The sequence below is a fragment of the Pollachius pollachius genome, assembly GCF_949987615.1.
Source record: "Pollachius pollachius genome assembly, chromosome: 4".
Taxonomy (NCBI): domain Eukaryota; kingdom Metazoa; phylum Chordata; class Actinopteri; order Gadiformes; family Gadidae; genus Pollachius; species Pollachius pollachius.
In genome coordinates, this window is record NC_136937.1 from 33042924 (window position 1) to 33064448 (window position 21525).

Here is a 21525-nt window from a genome sequence, read left to right on the forward strand (position 1 = left end):
TGTATCGAACCGTGGGTCAAAAATCGTGATACAAACCGAATCGTGAGTTGGTGTATCGTTACAGCCCTAGTAAACAGGCATGTTGCTAGCTACGGTGGGCCTGTTAACATACCAGTTTACAGAGCCTAGGCTGTGTAGTAATACTGGATATAACAGAGGAAGAACTATTGCACTTTTTGTGTTTGCCAGTGGTCATTAAATTAGGAAAAGTAATAATTATAAAGCAAAAAAATGATATCAACCATTTATTTATAGATGTTATGCTTCAAACGGGGTCAAACTGACAGTTTTCACTGATCCGTTTGACAGTAACATAGGGCTCAACACTCAGTGAAACGTAACCATCTGAAATGTTAAAACAAAACTCAAAAAAGCATAACTGGTGGATAATGTAACATCCAAAATCAAATAATATCTAGAAATCTAGAGTGTGTGTGTGTGTGTTTGTATGAGTTTGTGTGTACGTTTGTTTTTGTGTGTGTATGTGTGTGTGTGTGTGTAAGAGTGTGTGTTCTTTTGTCAGATTGCAATATTCCATCAGCCTGATTAGATGTGTGTTGGCTCCAACCCAAATGAAACAGCAGCTAGTTTCTCTGTTCGTCCCAAGAATCTGTGAAAGTCTTTGGTCACACCAGACCAAATCCTGTTTGGCACGATGAAATGCTGGCCAGAACATCAGTTCTGAAAGATGTATAATCTTTGTAATGCCCTGGGACCCGCAAGGCCTCAAAGCAGGTGGAGGCTGTGGGGTATCTGCCAGTGACTACTTCGCCTGAGAGGCTCCTTGGAAGGATCTCCCATCCAGTCCAAAATTTGACCAGATCAGTCAATTCGGTTGGTGTAGCTATGGAGGAGATTAAACAATGAAATTCACCAAAAATATCTAAATGAGCTCAAAACAACATTACAATGAAAAACAATTCACCTAAATGGGAAGTAAATACTAAACATATATGTAGCCAAATAACATTTTAATAGTACTTTCAAATGCATTGTGTAAACCTACCATGAGCAATGAACTGTCGAAGATAGCCTGTAATGCAGCATATCGTGGCGGCTGAATAATCTGCGTCTTCGTCGTCCTCACGGGGCCAAGTGATTCGCTGAAGAAGTACCTTAATTGAAAAATCCAGGGTTACGACACAATTTTATCAATGAATGTTCAAAAGTTGTTCATGAAATTTAAAAAATATTATACACCATTTCAATTACTTGATATGAATAGTTTTTAATAGGAAGCTCTATATATCCATTAAAGTGCAATATTATAAGACTTACTCCCGGAGGATGAGAAGATGAGGACAAACAGCCAAAAACAGTGTTAATAATAACCTTTCTCCTCAACATTCATTTAATTCCACAACATTTCCAGGCCTTGAGAATAGTTTTTCTAATTGTATGGCATGACATGAACAGTCATGAATTTCATGACTGTGGGAACCTTGCAATTCTTTATCATAATTGTATTGCATATCACTTTTGTGCTCTTTTGTAGGTCTTTGATAAAACATCACTAATAAAAATGTACCTCAGAGTTTATATTCCCAGATCCCTCTTTTGGGAGAAGCCTGTCCACTGTGTCAGGTCGTTGGGTCAGTACTGTCCACATTGGGGTTTCTTTGAGACCTCGCCTGAGCTGTTTTATTTGTCTTGTGACACGGCCGATAACCTGTTTATAGTAACAAGACAGGGTATAACATATAAAATACCTCATCTCAAAGCAATATCTGAGAGTCAATGATTGGAAAAAGACAATTTAAGAATATAATAACATTAATATACATTTGTTATGTGTCTATCCACAAGGGAATTAAGTAACATGATACTGTGTCCTCCAGTTTAGTGATAAAACCACTTTTGCATTTATTACTGACCAGTGACTCCACCATATTTTATGTTTCCAGGAAAATAATTTGACAAATACGAAGTAAAACATTTTACATAAACCGTGACACTTTGTTTCCTTGGTTATAAATTAACCAGAATAATTTTGCCTAATGTTGTGCGACAGATAAACAATGTGCACATAACTCAGATTTTAGAAAAGAAGAATTGCCACTTGTAATTTTGGAAGCAAACATTTCTCAAACTTTCACTCACAGCATGGATCAATAACTTCTCAAAAATCCATCTCCTATTGGTCTCAGTTATGGATGGAAGGTCCCAGGCGTAGGCCAATTCCTGGACACTTGCTGCATCCTTCTCCGATAGTGTGGATTCTCCTCCGAGCTTTAAGGCAGAAGCACAATAAGCAAATTAGGATACAAAGTTGAGTAATGCTAGGTACTATGTGCCCTTTTAAAAAGTACTGGCTATAACACATCACAGCAATGATAAATGCTGCTGTGTTCTAATTGGTCTTTCCCAGGATTATACCGTCAACTTACAAGCCTTATTAATTCTCTGATGTCCAGGTCTGGACAATCCTCCAAAGTTAGAGTTGCCGTTTCAGGACTCCCACCAAGCAGTACATGAACAACAGCAGGGCTGAGTCCAGACAAGGATGGTCCTCCGTGAAGGAAAGAGTGGCCTAGCATTCTCCCCGCCACCATGAACAAGTCACTTTCGACAAGAAATGAGAGGCTGATGGGACCAAATGGCCAGGCTCGCCATCAAAAAGCCGCGTTACATCGGCATTTGCTGTTCAACACATAAAAATACATTAAATAAAAACATGTGTTAGTACTGTCTGTGCTGAACTGGACTCCCCCGTTATTATCCCACCTGAAATAAACATTAAACAAATAGAGCATTTAAAAGGATGCCATACACCTAAATTGCATACCAAAATTTATGGAAAATCCAGACTTCAGCTTTTCAATGCAGGAGGACAAAAAAAAGCGAGTCACACCCTGGCCAATAGCAGTATCTCCTGTGAAACAGTTTGACAGAATAAAGATAAAGGAAATACTTGAAAATATTAATTTGACAACTGAAACTTGATGTTGGAGCAACCTTCAAGTCTGCAGTTCAGGGGTCGTCCCCATTCCACATTTGGCGGCTTGTAAAAGGAGATCAGGGCCATGTCCTGTTCGGTAGGACTACTTCTTATGTCCATGGTTAGCTGCAATGGATTCTCCTCCTTGTGAAGGCTGAGATGATTCTCCACACACTGCGCTATGGCCTTGGCGGGGTCAGCAATGGTGAACCAGCCTAATAAGAAAAATAAAAAAAAGATTCAATGGGGCAGAGGGGAATGGCATTCAGAGAACACGGGCCTAAGCATCCTCACCTCCATCTCTATCTCTATCTCCTCCGGATGTTCCAGGTATAGCTGCTTCTTCCTCACTGATCGTACTTGCATGCATCTCATTCCCTGCACTAGCCACATACAAATATTTTGTGTTACACTTGCACAAAGAGTAGAAAATTGTTGGTGAGAGAAAAAGGACAAACAAGTAAATGGATACCTCTCCCCGCAGGCCGAAGCGTGTGCCTCAATAAAATCTGTTGGGAAGATTTGTGTGCACACAGGACATTCCTGCATATCTGCTGTTGAGAAATTGAAGTTACAAGCAAGAACACTGTTATTATAGAACCAAAGGATTCAGAATTATTTTGTTTTAAAAATGCTATATAATATGCTATCTTAGGGCGCAATCAAACTAGGCATTCATACCGCCCAGATATTTAGAAGCAGATGGAGAGAAGTAATAATTCTTACTTTCCCTCTCTTCAATGACTATATCATCAATGACATCACATGTTTTGATGTGTTCTGTCAGGAGTGGAAGCGGAACTGGTAGTCCACACTTCTGACAGTCTGCTTTCGGCACGTTCCTGAAAGACTCGTCATCCAACTGTAGGGGACTTGTGCTCAGTTCTTCCTGAATTGGGGCTATGAAGAGATTTTTGGCCCCACGACTTGCAAACTTCAGGATCCTGCCTGAATAGCCACTATCTTCAGGAGGCACAAGCGTGATTTTTCGGCAACCCCATCCAGCTGTAGAAAATATTGCATAGGAAAATTTGATTAGAAATGGTCAACAATGTATAAAATATATTTTAAGGCCAATTGACTAGACTCTTTGTGTGAATACAGTCCAGTCTGAAGAGTTCACCTGTCTCTTTTACTTTTCAAACACAAAGTAAATAAAATATTCAAATTCAACATAGATCATTTTAATAATACATTTACATAAATGAGTTTGAAGAGTATATTTTGATTATTTGGGTACAATCTGTAAGAAATAATTAAAAGTTTGCATTGCATAATATGCAGTTAGCTGCTGAATATGTACTTTTTTAAATTAATGAGCAAAACAAAACACACTTGTGTTGGCCTACCTGAAGCTTTATAAACCAGCCACCCACCGGAAACATTCCGCAGTTTGGGAAAAAGAATGTTTAGGGCCTCACATAGCTGCAAGTAAAAATTATACAAATGTATTGAAGCTTAACACTCTGAAACAAGGATAGCTTGGTTAAACCAATGGCAAAATCAAAATCAATAAAAGAAAGCAATAAAAAAAAAAACATGAATATATAATTTCTGGTGCCGTTATTAGGGCTGTCCTCGACTCAGGATTTCTCAGTCACAGAGATATTAGACTATTCAACTACAGAAAATTGCATTGGAGTTAGATATCAGGCCTTCTGTCTACAAAACGAGTTGACATATGGCCTTTAGGGTGATCTTTAACAAGTGCCACACTGCACGTTAAAGAGCCTTGAAGCACACTGCAGGCAGAGGAGAAAAGACATATTTAACTCAAACATATGAATCCACTGTTTTTTGCTTTTGATATTTTCAGTTTAGTTTTGCAACCCGCTCAATGCCCACGCTCACAATGTTCTTCTATAGTGTTTGACGACACACATTATTTCATCACTGTTCTGCTTTTATCAAACTGATGATTCAATTCATCATATTGACTCTTTTGTTGTATAGCAAGACTAAATTACTAATAGTATTTGAATACCTCTTCGTGTGTTGAAGCTTCATCCAGGTGAGCAGTCCTGCGGCCTAACCCTGCTTGGAGATGGAGGATTTGGTCCCCCTCCTTCGGGGTCTTCTCACACTGCTTTGGAAGCAAATAGAAAGCCACCTCTAATGGCTTCAACTTCTTGGCTGGGACAAGTGTTGGGGTGGGAAAGTGCCTCTTTCCTCTGGCCTTGGTGAACATCCCTGGAAATGACCTATAGAAAATAAGAGTGTTAGAATATAAAACACATTGTTAGTGTTTTCTTACTGCATTAAAAAATCGGACATATTTATAATTGAACATTGTCTTGCATGAAAAAAAAACTGCACTATATTGTATACTCATCAGGTTTCAGTAAAGTGTAACAGGCAATGATTGAACCTTCAAAACAGGTCTTTACTCTGAATCTGAAATTCACTGAATGGTCACAAAAAAGCATATAGATTGTCTGCAATATTAGTAAGAAGCAGAGAATGCTACACTACACTATGTACAGTATATCATTACTTACTGTAAGTAGCAGGTAAAAATGTGACTACAAATTGACAGCACGACAAAGTAAGTATGCATAGAGTTGCTTTTAAAAAAGCTAATTATTTTCTTTGAAGCCTTTACCTGGTCATTTCCATCTGAAGCGAGGCGGGCTTTGGGGCTGAACGCCCATTGTCATCGACCTGCCTCGGTTCTCTGCAAGATCGTATCCGATAGATCGAGAATGTAGAAGTAAGTATGCCATATAGGCCTACATGAATTGCAGTTTAACACAAAACCTCACATCTATGACATCGGCTCACCGTTGTCTTTCAGCGGACGTAATTAAATCCAGCAATCGCCTTGCTGAATCCACGATTTCACCCTGACTGACATTGCTGCCCTGTCATAATAAATACACAGAATGGTGTTGGTGTTCTTTATCATTGGAAACAGTTTAACACATTTCATTCAGTCCTTCTAGTTGCAGAGTTCGCTCGTGCTAGGCTATCGCAAGTCAAAGGGCAATGCTAGCCTGCTAATAAAACAGTGCGATGATTCATGCGATGCGAGGTTAATTTAATATCGAACATTATTCTATCAACACAGACAATTACATCAATAGTCTGGCATTATAATTGATTTACCTCGGGTGTACTGTGGAGTGGGCAAGACTGTTTTATTTATATATATAGATAGAAAAATGTACTCACCGAAGCACCATTACTGCTGCTGTTTCCGTTGGACATGGCTAAATCTGTTATGCCTTCCCGCGTGAATCAGGTATCCAACGAGAATGACGCGCCCACTCGTTTGACCGCGATCTAGCATCTAGGATCGATTGCTCTTTCATGGGTCCCCGGATGTTAACACTGAATTTCGTACATTGAATTTTGATGGTGACTTTGGCGGACTGAATTTTGGGACGTTGAAAATATTTGAGTTGAATATTTTAACGTTGAATTTTTCAACGTTGAATTTTTTAACATTGAAAAATAAAGGTGAATATGATAAATTGAAAATGTAAAGAGTTAAATTCAGAGGCAAACAATTCAGATAGGTTATTTCAATGCATAAATATTCAGTGCTTATAATTCAATGTGTTTTTATTTTCAAAACCCGATGGCACAGATTTACTTCCATAATGTAGCCTCGAACAGTGAGGTGCAGCTCACTGGACGACGACGCAGCCTCGAACAACGAGGTCCAGGAAGGAACTTTATAGCCTCGCAACTCACAGGACCCGCCCCTCTCTGCCGTCACGTGCTTTCAGGGTAATCGAAGGTAGCCTTCAGGAACACACACACACACACACACACACACACACACACACACACACACACACACACACACACACACACACACACATACACACACACACACACGCACACACACAACCTCGTCTCTAAGAGGAACACAACCTCGTCTCTGAGGTACACACCCTCGTCTCTGAGCTACACAACCTCGTCTCTGAGCTACACAACCTCGTCTCTGAGCTACACAACCTCGTCTCTAAGAGCTACACAACCTCGTCTCTGAGGTTGTAACTGTGCTTAAACACAAACAAATATATACAATAGCCTTGAAAAATCCATTGTGGTAAAATTAAAAGTAAAGAACGTTTGAATCATTTCTCCACTGGAACAAAGTCTGAACTCTGTCACTTTACTGAACCACAGATCCCATAGTAAATCAACTGGTGAAGCTCAATTTATCGATAGGGTATCCTCTTATTATATACCAGTTACCTAAAGGCAATATAAACGGTAGTACACGGTATCTTATCTTTTCTTACCTTATCTACTCCGGGGTTAAAATGCATCCACATGGTATGAAGTTGTAAAAGTATAAATGCAAGAAGAAACGGAGGTTAAAGTGTTCATAAAACACGTTAATTAGGTGAAAGGTTTTAAAAGTGGAGGAAGAAGAGCTGCTCGCTGCGACTGGCCGTTAAGAACCGATACAGTGACACGGTGCCTAGCCTCACGGGAGCCGCCCCTCTCAGCGCGTGTCACATGCTTTCGGGGAAAAGAGGTTCGAAGCGCGCGCGCACACACACACACACACACACACACACTTTGGTGAAAGCATTGACTCTCACTAGATAAACACGCACGCGCACGCACGCACACACACCGCAAACACACACAGGGCCATCCCACCGTCTTTGGTTTCTATTGTCTTGTCAGAATTTTTGGATTCATCCCGTCAACAGCTGCTTTATTTAGCACACGGACTCTGAAAGTGAGAGAGAGAGCAAGAGAAGGAGAAAAGGGGTTCAGACATGGAGGAAAGGGAAGGGAAGACGGAAGTGCTCTCGTTTTATTGAGAGGGAAATCTCTCATGAGAGCTGAATCTGGCCGCAATGTTTACACTACCACTTTCTCTTTCTGCTCACTTGCACGCTCCCCTCCCGAGGTCTGCTCGAGGGGTGTGTGTGTGTGTGTGTGTGTGTGTGTGTGTGTTAATATGTCTATGTTTGGGTGAGTGCAAATGCATGAGTGTATCTTCAATAGCCTAATAATACATGAACTTCTGAATTCTTCTCATCAGCAAATAGCATACGCTTACTTTGATGAATTGTGGTTATTATCTCTAGATTGCTTAATGACTTTTAAAGCAACCTTGGGTGCCATGAGAGGCAACTTGAAATGAAATGTAAGGGGGTACGTCAAGATGTAGAGACAGGGGTTCCGGGTGTGTGTGTGTGTGTGTGTGTGTGTGTGTGTGTGTGTGTGTGTGTGTGTGTGTGTGTGTGTGTGTGTTGACCACCTCTTCAACCAAGGCTCTTCAACCATTCCAAACACTGTCGTGTTCTTGAAGAAAGTAGTTCAATCCGGGCTGCTTTTAACTGACTTTATTTGTTAAAGTATTTCGGTATGGTAACTATGAAGCAAAAGGAGGGAATTGTATTTAACAGGCATGGAGAGAGAAACCGCAGAGCTATCTTCCAGCCCCGGGGGGCTTTCCCCGGGGCTCTCAACGGGGCTGCCATATGTGTCTGACCTCATCTGACTCCCGCTCCCCGTTTGTATCAAGTAGGCGTGGCCTATGGGAAGTAGGCGCGGCCTATGTGACGTATTGGCTCCGGCTTCCTCACCTGTCTAAAGGTGCTGCCATCTGTGGCTGGAATAGTTATTGCAGCTTATATGTTGGTCCTGCTTCCCTTGTGGCTATGTGGAGGTAATGCAGCTTGTGTGTTCGATCCTGCTTCCTTGTGGCTATGTGGGGGCAGCTTATATGCTTAAAATACGTAACAACACCGCCACCACACGGCTTATGTTTGCATTTTGTGCCTAATTTGATAATTTCGATTTTGCTTTAATTCATAATAATTAAGCACAGCTGATATTTTGCTATATCTTATTTATGTCTATTCAATAGATCAGGTTTTATTGCGCTCTTATTTTGTCCTGCTACCACAAATTGATACTGCAGTAAATTGGCCGTGTGGGCACCTGACTCAGCCGTTTCTGCTGAGTTAATTGAGTTCTCAGAGCATGACGGGAGCAACAACTTTCTGACCGTAGATAACCGTCATTTAAGCATAAAAATGTGATTTCTTCCTGTCAATTAGTTTGAGGTGACAGACCGGATACCCAGGATTTTACTTGGAAATGTTTATTATTTGTTCAATGTGGACTATGTTCTGAGAATAAATCGCTGCATTTATCCTTTTACATCTGCCTCGTTTCCTTCTTGGATTACTTTTTTGGAGCTTATTGCCTTACGGATAAACGGTTGCCACTTCACACATTCCCCTTCCCCCTGGTCCTGTTGGTTAGAAGGTGAACCCCACCGAGGTGGATTCACCGCCCCCTAGTGGCTCCCCACGCAATAACAGAGGACTGAAGCATGGCTTTCATAAACGGCCCCATTTCTTACTATTGACTCATTTATCAGACGCGTCCATCCTACTCACCGAGTCCAGCTCAGACGGCGCTGGAGGTCTGGCGCTGAGGGGGCTGTAGCACCCCCTGCTGGCTGAAAAGGGAATAAAAAATGCTTTTAAATCATTTCCGATTCATACATGATTTGAAATACTTGTCCTATGGCGGTCGTGTTAGCTTTATTTGGTAGCACAACTATTTAGATAGAAATAGCAAAGTGATTGAATCAACTTAATAAAGCAGAGGAAATAATTCTGGACGTTTCCACCAGGAAAACCCTCCAGAGAGAGCGTGGGGGGGTCCATCAGGGTCCAGATGAACGGTTCCCTTCAGCTCAGCAACACTAGTTTGTGGAGGCAGCGAGGAGAGGAGTCATCGTCACCTTGTTGCTCTTCATCAGGAGACCCTCTGAAAGCAGGCAGTAATAAAGCGTGTTCATGGTTCCTATCGCAGCTACAGTCGATATAGAGCCTGTGAGAGGCGTCATTTAGATGAGTCGGCCTGGAGTCTATTGGGGAGTTCAGACAGGCGCCCATGAGTGTGTCAGCAGGAGCATTTATTGAGCACTGGAGAATCATCTGCTGAGGACCTCGACTGAAGAAACAGGAAGTAGAACCGTCTGCTGAGGACCTCGACTGAAGAAACAGGAAGTAGAACCATCTGCTGAGGACCTCGACTGAAGAAACAGGAAGTAGAACCATCTGCTGAACACCAGTGGCGCAGTGTGCGTCGGTTCAGATGACAGCACAGGCAGGGGTTTAAATACCCTGATAATGAATCCTTCTTTATCGCCTCGCCCTAGAATCACAAACACAGAGGGTCACCTCGTGGTGTGACTGATGATCTTCATGAAACAGGTCCTGGTCTGACTCTGGTACGGTGGCCTGCATGGGCCCGCTCCCACGCACCCAGAGGAGAGGTTCCTCCTCTGCAGCTCAGCGCCTCAAACACACACCTCTGTGTGTTTCAACATGGAGGCTCAGGGTCCTGTTAGACGGGGAGGTGGTGTATCAACCAGCCTGCAAGGCTCGTCTCTGGAGAGACGCCAGTAGCTGGGCTGCTTCCTGTCGGCTCGCTTCTAGAACTCTCTCCATACTCCGTCCCTCATCGGGCGTATGAGACTGATGTGGAAATGCACTTGCTGGTATCCTGATTATTAATGTTGTGTAGACAAAGCCTCTGTTGTGATTTTTATTCAGTGAACCCCTGACCTTAAAGTTTAAACTGATCCTCTGCTGAACATTCAGTGGATCCACTGAGTTTTTTATCACCATTATGCTTTATTAACCAGGACAACAGAAAAACAGTCCCTTACATGAACACAATAAACACAAGGACTCAATCAATAGAAGAACAGTCCCTTACATGTACACAATAAATACAAGGACTCAAACAATAGAAGAACAGTCCCTTACATGAACACAATAAACACAAGGACTCAAACAATAGAAGAACAGTCCCTTACATGAACACAATAAACACAAGGACTCAAACAATAGAAGCAGCAGACATTACTAATCATAAACAGGTGTGCACATATCTTTAATAACTGAACATTTTCTTCTGCTGTGATGTTCCACACAGAACACAAGGAATCAATACTCAGTTTAAAGTCATCACAACATGATCTATAGCTTTTCCCATAGACCGCTTGCATTATGAATATAATATAAAGTCTGCTTTACATCATGTTAGGCTTATCAAAACATAAACTGATATCAGAGCCCCGCAGTCTGAAACTGTTAACGTCTGAAAATAGACACAATATTGTACTATAAAAATGTTAAAATTTACCATCAATCAATAATTAAAATACATTTGATATTAGAAATACAGTCTTTGTAAAACCTGCTTAGTTAACCTGATGGAAGATCTTTAAAGTCCCTTCCTTTCATGGTTAATCAAGATCAACTTTAAGAAGCCCAAGAAAATGTAGCATTTGGACTATAGTAGAGTACATGAATATAAATCACCAAAACACAATGTGTGTGTGTGTGTGTATATATACATGTGTGTGCAGTCCGTGCATGTGTGTGTGTTCATATCTGCGTGTGTATGTTCATATCTGAGTAAGTGTGTGTGTTCATAGATGCGTGTGCGGCGCGCACACATTTGTATATGCATGTGTGCAGTGTGCGTGCGTTTGCATGTGTGTGTCTGCGTGAATATTTGAGTGTTTACAATATGGTGTGTGTGTGCATGTGGCGCGTGTTCATATGTACGCACGCGTGTGTGTGTGTGTTCACATACGTGTGTTTGTGTTACGTGTTTGTGTATGTGTGTTTATATATGTGTCTCTGCATGCGCGTATGTGTGTGTCTTCATATACGCGTGTGTGTGTGCTTGCATGTGTGTGCGTTAATATATGCGTGTGTGTGTATTCATATGTATGTTTGTGTTCACGTGTGTCATCAGACTCAGAGAGAGAGACAGACAGACAGACAGACAGACAGACAGACAGACAGACAGAGAGAGAGAGAGAGAGAGAGAGAGGCAGACAGACAGACAGACAGACAGACAGACAGACAGACAGACAGACAGACAGACAGACAGACAGACAGACAGACAGACAGAGAGAGAGAGAGAGACAGAGAGACTATAACTTACAGAAAGACGCTGAGGACCCCCACGCTCCAAACACTGAGCCTAACTCTGGGGCCCACGATAAGGCGCCCCTCCTAACCCCCCTAATCCCCCCTACCCCAACCCCAGGGAGGAGGTCCTCCTGGGTGAAGGAGGACCAGAAGGTGTGGAGGTGTGTCAGTGTGTCTGAGGACCCTCCTCCACCTGGGGACACTCTGTAGAAGGACAGAGAGCCAGCAGGCCGGTCCAGATACACTCCTACTCTGGTGGAGCCAGCGGGGGGGAGAGGGATGGCTGTTACTCTACCGTTGTACCGGGCACAGTAACGACCACCATGACAATAAAGACTCCAGGACTTGTTGTTCCATCCAAGCCCGCTGTCAGGACCCCGTCCTCTCCTTGTGATTCCTCTGTATGTCACTCCTATAACAACACGTCCTTCCCTCTCTACCTCCCAGTAACAGCGGCCAGTCAGAGCCTCTCTACCCAACACCTGGTCCCAGTAGTCAAATCTCTCTGGGTGATCCGGATACGACTGGTTCTCTCCAACCAGCGTCACCTTCCTGTTGTCCTCAGACAGAGAGAGGTCTCTGTGGGCCGTGTTGGGGTCCAGTGTGAGTTCACAGGCATCTGACGGAGAACCAGACATGATGAGCTGCTGTACCGTTCTTCATCATCATCATCATCATCATCATCATCATCATCATCATCATCATCATCACTAGTGCTGTTGTCTTGTATTATTCTTCTTCCTGTTTCACGTTCATCTACTCTACAAACATTAATTTAGAAAGTCTAAAAAATATCAGAGCTAATATATTTATAGGACTAGTTTGCTATAGCTATAGAAATAGTAGGGCATATTGTTTATAAGATCATTCAAGTTAAACCTAAATGCAAATCCCATGTGTGTGTGAGTGGCTGTCCCAGTCAAAACATTGAAGCCTAAAAAGATGTATAAACTGAATCTACTCTCGCAATATTTACACTACATATACCTATTCAAATATTATACATCAAAAAGTTCAGCATGATGAACATATTGCTCCTCTGAAAAATCTAAGATTTATTCAACATACTTTTCAAGATATAAGACTTTGAAAGGTTCCAATACACATCCACTGTAATCCACCTGTGTAAACCACAGACTGAACCAGCTGAGCTTGCATACAGGCTGGAAACTAACTGTTGGTACCATAGAACTGGTTCATACATATTATACACAGACGTTTACACATACGTACACACACCTACACAAACATACTAGACATTCATAGACACAGGGAATCATAGCTATGCATACGTATACACAAGTCCTTCTATGTGGATGGACATTCCATTTCAATAGTTAGTAGTGTGTGTTGTGATGAATCAAACAGACACTTACACTTCTTTAGAGCTGGTTTCAGCCTCCACACTCCACCGTGCTCCACACTGGGGGGGAATCAAAGTGAGAGCAGCATGTTGAAACATTCACCTTCATCATCTGCTGTCTCATCACTTTCTACACAACATGAGTTACACACAAGCTTCATCTAGCAGCGGCTTGAATCCTTGAAGGAGACTTTGTCCCTGAGTGGTGAGCTGTCCTCTCCATACCTGAGAGTGTCCAGTCTCCAGTGTGGATCCTCCAGTCCAGCAGAGAGCAGCGCAGCTCCAGAGTCTCCTGGGTGATTGTAGCTCAGGTCCAGCTCTCTCAGATGGGAGGGGTTGGAGCTCAGAGCTGAGGCCAGAGAAGCACAGCCTTCCTGTGTGACCAAGCAGCCAGACAACCTGCACACACACACACACACACACACAAACACACACACACACACACACACACACACACACACACACACACCATTTATTCTATCTGGATGAGAGCTGTTCGTACTAAAGTAACCACATTTATAAAGTTTATTCATTCCATATTGAGGACAAGTAAAAGCTTCATTGACACTTCATGGAGACAAAGCTGTGTCACCCTGTCTGAGAACAGGAAGAGGAAGTGGGGAGATGACATCATCACAGACAGCAGAACTTCCTTCACCTGGATGTGACAGGATCTTAAACAAATGCTCCTTTCTCAATAGCTACAACTCAATGAGATATTGTTTGGTTAGAGTCAGGAGAAGTCTGCTGTGTTTGGTACGCTAAGACCGTTTCTTCACAGATTCTAACATTGTGTAGAACCAGGGAGTGTTTAGTCAGCAGGGAAAAGAGCAACACAAATGCAACAGGAAGGAGCAGCACTTACTGGAAGCCAGAATAACAAGTTTGAAAAAGAGGCTGATAAATGACCTGAGAGTTTCCAGTTTACAGCGTGGACTCCCCAGTCCAGCAGAGAGTAGCTTCACTCCTGAATCCTGCAGATCATTGGTACTCAGGTCCAGCTCTCTCAGACTACAGGAGTTGGAGCTGAGAACTGAGGCCAGAGCTTCACAGCATCTCTCTGACAGATGACAGCTATTCAGCCTTCAAACAAAATAAACATGTTTAAAATACAAGAATAACAAGAAACTGTGTTTAAAATAACAAATGTTACTTTACTTAACATTATGAAAGAATTGTGTTGGAATATTTTATGACAGATGTTTTAATAATTTAACAAAAATATATTAGTCAATACATTAGATCCTTATCTTATTGTATATTATGTGTAAAATGTATAGTATTTAATAGTTGTTTTGTAGGGTTTGAAAAGCAATTTGTATGTTAATATGACATTTATTGTAGTATATTGTGTATTGTATTGTAATACATGTTATTGGTGCATGTAGATGTTTTGTATGCAAAGTTTTATTCCAATATTATGTACATTGTGTTGAGAGGAGAAAAATATCAGAGCGAGCAGGAAAACAGTTTGCGAGCACGAGAGCAAAGACAGCATTTGTGGGTGCAGGGGTGTCAGTTGTGTTGTGCTTCACTTTACGTGCGCGCTCAATGAATCGTTTCTGCCTCACAGGCTTTATTGTTGCTCTCGCTATCAGAGAACTGCTGAGCGCAAGTGCAGTTAAAGTGTTTACAATAATGATTTGTGCGCACGGATGTGTTAGTAGTTCGCCCGCACAAAGTCATGTTTGCTTGCGCCTTTTGTCAATGATAGGCCGTCATAAACGTTGCAGGCCTGTCTGGGCTCAGTGTTGCAACACAATAGACTCTTCGCTCTTAACACGTGCAAGAAAAAGTCCCGGTACCATTATAGGGAGTGGAAAAGACTGAGGTTTCCGTCCAAAACATCCCAGACACAAACAGAAACACCAATAAAACTGGCCCCACATACACTCTCTCCCGTACTCCTTTAACCGTCAAACAACTAAGAAGTAAATGTATAAACATCATTTAGCTGGGCGATCTCTACAGAGAATAAAGTTCTCTCCTCCTTTGTCTCTTCCCTCTCTCTCCTTTTTCCAGCTCACTCGTGACCTCTCACCCTTCTCCAGATGAACCTGAAGTCTCGATATCAACCAATCATATCAACAATAACTTATTGTATCCATAAAGAGCTTTTATAAGTTAGTCTCTTCACCCTGGTTACACAATATTAAAAATATTTTTCTGAAACCTATTCATATTTGTGAATAAATGTTTTGTACGTTTAATAATGAATACTGGACATATTAAGCTTTAAAAAATACATTTTGTTTGACAATTGCAAGTTGCAAATCATTTTTATGAAAATGTTGCTGTTGTGGCTTTCAGGAGGTCTTAGGCATCCAACTAGGGGTCTCCGACCCTCCCAAGACCCCCTATATTTCACCCTGCTCTCAACCATCAACGTCCTGTATACAGGGGACGCTATCGGTATATTTTGGGTTATATTTATAATGAAAGATTTGCAAGCATATGGATGTATTAGAATATCCACCTCAACAACAAGGGGTAGCCTTTATATGAAATGAAAGTCATGAATGTGGTCATCACAGGTACTGAGATATAAGCTGAGTTATATAACTCTGACTTTGAACATTTATTTGTAACTGTTTTTACAATGATTAAAACTGACCTGAGAGTTTCCAGTGTACAGTGTGGACTCCCCAGTCCAGAGGAGAGCAGCTTCACTCCTGAATCCTGCAGATCATTGGTTCTCAGGTCCAGCTCTCTGAGACTAGAGGAGTCTGAGCTGAGAACTGAGGCCAGAGCTTCACAGCATCTCTCTGACAGATGACAGCTATTCAGCCTTCAAACAAAATAAACATGTTTAAAATACAAGAATAACAAGAAACTGTGTTTAAAATAACAAATGTTACTTTACTTAACATTATGAAAGAATTGTGTTGGAATATTTTATGACAGATGTTTTAATAATTTAACAAAAATATATTAGTCAATACATTAGATCCTTATCTTATTGTATATTATGTGTAAAATGTATAGTATTTAATAGTTGTTTTGTAGGGTTTGAAAAGCAATTTGTATATTAATATGACATTTATTGTAGTATATTGTGTATTGTATTGTAATACATGTTATTGGTGCATGTAGATGTTTTGTATGCAAAGTTTTATTCCAATATTATGTACATTGTGTTGAGAGGAGAAAAATATCAGAGCGAGCAGGAAAACAGTTTGCGAGCACGAGAGCAAAGACAGCATTTGTGGGTGCAGGGGTGTCAGTTGTGTTGTGCTTCACTTTACGTGCGCGCTCAATGAATCGTTTCTGCCTCACAGGCTTTATTGTTGCTCTCGCTATCAGAGAACTGCTGAGCGCAAGTGCAGTTAAAGTGTTTACAATAATGATTTGTGCCCACGGATGTGTTAGATGTTCGCCCGCACAAAGTCATGTTTGCTTGCGCCTTTTGTCAATGATATGCCGTCATAAACGTTGCAGGCCTGTATGGGCTCAGTGTTGCAACACAATAGACTCTTCACTCTTAACACGTGCAAGAAAAAGTCCCGGTACCATTATAGGGAGTGGAGAAGACTGAGGTTTCCGTCCAAAACATCCCAGACACGAACAGAAACACCAATAAAACCGGCCCCACATACACTCTCTCCCGTACTCCTTTAACCGTCAAACAACTAAGAAGTAAATGTATAAACATCATTTAGCTGGGCGATCTCTACAGAGAATAAAGTACTCTCCTCCTTTGTCTCTTCCCTCTCTCTCCTTTTTCCAGCTCACTCGTGACCTCTCACCCTTCTCCAGATGACCCTGAAGTCTCGATATCAACCAATCATGTCAACAATAACTTATTGTATCCATAAAGAGCTTTTATAAGTTAGTCTCTTCACCCTGGTTACACAATATTAAAAATATCTTTCTGAAACCTATTCATTTTTGTGAATAAATGTTTTGTACGTTTAATAATGAATACTGGACATATTAAGCTTTAAAAAATACATTTTGTTTGACAATTGCAAGTTGCAAATCATTTTTATGAAAATGTTGCTGTTGTGGCTTTCAGGAGGTCTTAGGCATCCAACTAGGGGTCTCCGACCCTCCCATACCCCCTATATTTCACCCTGCTCTCAACCATCAACGTCCTGTATACAGGGGACACTATCGTTATATTTTGGGGTTATATTTATAATTAAAGATTTGCAAGCATATGGATGTATTAGAATATCCACCTCAACACCAAGGGGTAGCCTTTATATGATATGAAAGTCATGAATGTGGTCATCACAGGTACTGAGATAAAAGCTGAGTTATATAACTCTGACTTTGAACATTTATTTGTAACTGTTTTCACATTGAGTAAAACTAACCTGAGAGTTTCCAGTGTACAGTGTGGACTCCCCAGTCCAGCAGAGAGCAGCTTCACTCCTGAATCCTGCAGATCATTGGTACTCAGGTCCAGCTCTCTCAGACTAGACGAGTTGGAGCTGAGAACTGAGGCCAGAGCTTCACAGCATGTCTCTGACAGATGACAGCCATTGAGCCTTTACACACAATAAATAGAACATGTCAGGAACTGCGATCAAAACAGAAATCCTTAAGTTATTCCATAATGAAGAATGTTATTAGTTTATCAAAAATTACTAAATAATTAGATGTATACATTTTCATTATATATTCAATGTAAAATGTTAAATAGTTATTTAGTTGGGATTGAAAATGTTTTTTTTTTCTCTTCTATATTCTATTGTTCTGAATATTCTCTTACGTGTACTGTAATACATTATAAGTTAATAGGACAACAGTGATGTTTTGTATTTTATTATAACTAGTATGTTAATTATGTTATGAGTAGAATAGTAATAAATGTTGTTATAAACCTACAGGGATCTTTTGCATATTATTTAAACCTTATATTCCAGTTATATTTATATTGTGCATTGTAATACATGTTATTAGTGAACATACAGAGATGTTTTAGAGGCTTTGACCACTGGCAGCAGCCTCAGAAGACCCTCATCTGATGCAGAGTATTTCTTCAGGTCAAACACGTCCAGCTCCTCTTCTGATGTCAGTAGGATGAAGGCCAGAGCCGACAGTTGAGCAGGAGAGAGAGATTTTCCGGAGAGACTTCCTAATGTCAGGTACTGTTCAATCTCCTTCACTAGAGAACGGTCGTTCAGCTCAATCAGACAGTGGAACAGATTGATGCTTCTCTCTGGAGAGAGATCTCCATCTATCTTCTCCTTGATGTAAGACACTGTTTTTGTATTGGTCAGTGAGCTAGTTCCTGTCTGTCCCAGCAGACCTCGTAGGACAATCTGATTGGTCTCCAGAGAGAGGCCCAGGAGGAAGCGGAGGAACAAGTCCAGTTGTCCGTGCTCACTCTGTAAGGCCTTGTCCACACCATTCAGGTAGAGGAGGAGGAGTTTATCTTCCCCAGAGGTGGGTGGTTCTTCTGAGAGCAGATTGACAGCATCGTTGATGAAGGACAGGAAGACATAAAGGGCAGCCAGAAACTCCTGGAGGCTCAGATGGACAAAGCAGAACACCTTGTCCTGGTACAGAACACACTCCTCTTTAAAGATCTGAGTGAACACTCCTGAGTACAGTGAGGCTGCTCTGATATCGATGTCACACTCTAACAGGTCTGCCTCGTAGAAGATCAGGTTGCCTTTCTCCAGTTGGTTAAAAGCCAGTTTTCCCAAAGAAACAATAATCTTCCTGCTCTCTGGACCCCAGTATGGATCCGTTTCAGCTCTCCCATGATACTTCCTGTCCCCCTGTATCGACTGAACCCAAAGGAAGTAGCTGTACATCTGAGTCAAGGTCTTGGGCATCTCTTCTATCTGGGATTTTTTTAAGATGTCCTCCAGAACTGTAGCAGTGATCCAACAGAAGACTGGGATGTGACACATGATGTGAAGGCTTCGTGATTGCTTGACGTGGGAGATGATTGTGTTGGCCAGCATCTCCTCTCTGAATCTCTTCCTGAAGTAGTCCTCCTTCTGTGGGTCGGTGAACCCCCTCACCTCTGTTACCATGTCAACACACTCAGCAGGGATCCGATTGGCTGCTGCAGGGCGTGTGGTTATCCAGATGCGAGCGGAGGGAAACAGGTCGCCCCTGATGAGGTTTGTCAGCAGCACGTCCACCGAGGTGGACTTTGTGACATCAGTCCAGTTAGGGTTGTTCTGGAAGTCCAGAGGAAGTCGACACTCATCCAGACCATCCAAGATGAAGACAACTTTGAACCGTTCATATCTGCAGATTCCTGCTTCTTTGGTCACAATAAAGAAGTGATGAAGAAGTTCCACCAAGCTTAACTCTTTCTCTTTCAGTAAATTCAGCTCTCTGAAAGTTAAGAGAAATGTGAAGTGTATGTCATGGTTGGCTTTGCCTTCAGCCCAGTCCAGAGTGAACTTTTGTGTTACGATGGTTTTACCAATGCCGGCCACTCCAGTTGTCATTATTGTTCTGATTGGTTGATCTTGTCCAGGTAAGGGTTTAAAGATGTCTTCACATTTGATTGGTGTTTCCTCCTTGACTGGTTTCCTGGAAGCTGTTTCAATCAGTCTGACCTCATGTTCTTTGTTGACCTCTCCACTGCCTCTCTCTGTGATGAAGAGCTCTGTGTAGAAGTCATTCAGACCCGTTTGATGTCCTGCTTTAGGGATTCCCTCAGACACACACTTGAACTTCTTCTTCAATTGAGACTTGATTTTATGTTGGCACTCAACAGCAGCAGATCCTACAGATGAATGAACAGAAGACATCAGATAGTGGATGGTGACATCAGTTGAAGCATGTTAATATTTCCTGTAAAATAATCAACTTCATAATATTTACTGACTTCATTACTTGTGGTTCGTGAAGCTGGTATTGACAAGGATATTTTTTTCCTTTTTTTGTTTGTTATTTACACAGCAAAATCATTGGTCTAATGATAATAACAATGATAGTGAATCAGTGGAAATTAACTTATATGCTGATATAACAAGATAGTGCTGCATCTCTTCCACTTATTCCACTTATAGTAATTCTGCTGTTGATTTGCCATTTATTGTTTAACATTCTTTAACCTGATGGACGCACAATAACCTTTCATATCTGGATCAAATCATTTAACCTGATACTCCCACAATAACACTACATATCTGGACCAAACCATTAACCTGATCGAACCACAATAACCGTATATATCTGGATCAAACCATTTAACATGAAACCCCCACAAAAACCCTATATAACGATCAAGCCATTTAACCTGATACCCCCACAATAACCCTACATATCTGGATCAAACCATTTAACCTCATCGACCCACAATAACCGTTCATATCTGGATCAAACCATTAAACCCCCAAGAAGAAAGATATCTCCACATTGATGAATTATAAATGAAGAAATCTCTTAACACTAAATTAGATTATGTAATTTAGTCTGAACAGAACAAATAAGAGTCTGATACTACTCTTTAAAATACACATTTTCATTCTGTATTCAAGATAAGAGTCTTCTGCGCTTCAAAATAATAGTCTCCTCTGTCTTCAAAATAAGAGTCTCTTACCGCCCCACAGTGTGTCGGCCAGTTCCTCCTGGTTCATCTCCATCAGGCAGAGCTTTGTGATGTCCACCACTCCCTCTATCGCGCGCCTCCTCTGCTCCTCCTTCTTACCCTCCACCTCCTCCTCCTCCCTCTGACTCTCTGAGCATTGTGGGTAATCTGAGAAGAGATCCCTCCAGAGCTTCTTCAGCTCCTTGTCTAGGAAAGCGTGTGCGTTCTCCTCAGCCCTCTGGAACAGAACAAACATCAAGGAGAACTTTACTCTGAACTCACTGAGGACATCAGAAGCATCTGTCCTGGATTTACGTCCGCTGGTCTAAAGAGGGAAGCCTGGAGACTATGAGCACCACAAGAGATCCTTTCTAATGTTCATGTAGGGCTGAAGTCAGATGTCTTGGTGGACATTTACACACCTTTATCAGCTCTGTTTGATGCTTCTGTACAGGCCTGCTAACCTTTGAATTCTTCTGGTGTGGTCTGTGGGGAACACAAATACACACAGACACACAGACACACACACACAAAGAAATGCACACAAACACGCAAACACAAACTATGGTTCTTTTCTGACCTGAAAACATCAGTATCAGTAGAGTCTTATAACAGCAAACTGGTCTGTTTTCATCATCTGTTTGAAACTCCTACCTCTCCTCTCTGGAGGGGCGTCCATCTTTAAGGTCAGGAGGTGGACTCATAGACCAGTCACTCTTCATGGAGACACAGCTGGGTCCAGGGGAGTCTGCTCTCTCCTGCCTCCTTCAGAAAA

The 21525-nt window shown here is 41.6% G+C and overlaps 2 protein-coding genes across 35 annotated transcripts in view; both read right to left on the bottom strand.

Moving 5' to 3' along the window:
- Nucleotides 1–7342, bottom strand: part of LOC307074326 (NLR family CARD domain-containing protein 3-like) — a 44747-nt gene extending 37405 nt beyond the window's left edge. For 2 of the 3 annotated variants that reach the window (XM_079734422.1, XM_079734420.1), the window contains exon 1: nt 7192–7342. The gene's annotated coding sequence lies outside the window, so the exon portion shown is untranslated. Of the gene's footprint in view, nt 1–4845; nt 5140–5540; nt 5613–5719; nt 5800–6109; nt 6686–7191 lie in introns of those variants that run through there. The other variant, XR_013811777.1, reaches the window with a different exon arrangement.
- A 3202-nt stretch (nt 7343–10544) lies between these two features.
- LOC307074315 (uncharacterized protein) overlaps nt 10545–21525 on the bottom strand; it is a 143305-nt gene continuing 132324 nt past the window's right edge. For 30 of the 32 annotated variants that reach the window (XM_079734363.1, XM_079734364.1, XM_079734360.1 and 27 more), the window contains 6 exons: nt 17563–17736; nt 15858–16031; nt 14153–14326; nt 13469–13642; nt 13257–13303; nt 10545–12499 (listed from right to left, as the gene is read on the bottom strand). In XM_079734363.1, the coding sequence (XP_079590489.1) occupies nt 11883–12499; nt 13257–13303; nt 13469–13642; nt 14153–14326; nt 15858–16031; nt 17563–17736 (1360 nt within the window). In that variant the 3' untranslated portion in view covers nt 10545–11882. The remainder of the gene's footprint in view (nt 12500–13256; nt 13304–13468; nt 13643–14152; nt 14327–15857; nt 16032–17562; nt 17737–21525) is intronic. The other 2 variants (XM_079734344.1, XM_079734348.1) reach the window with 2 other exon arrangements.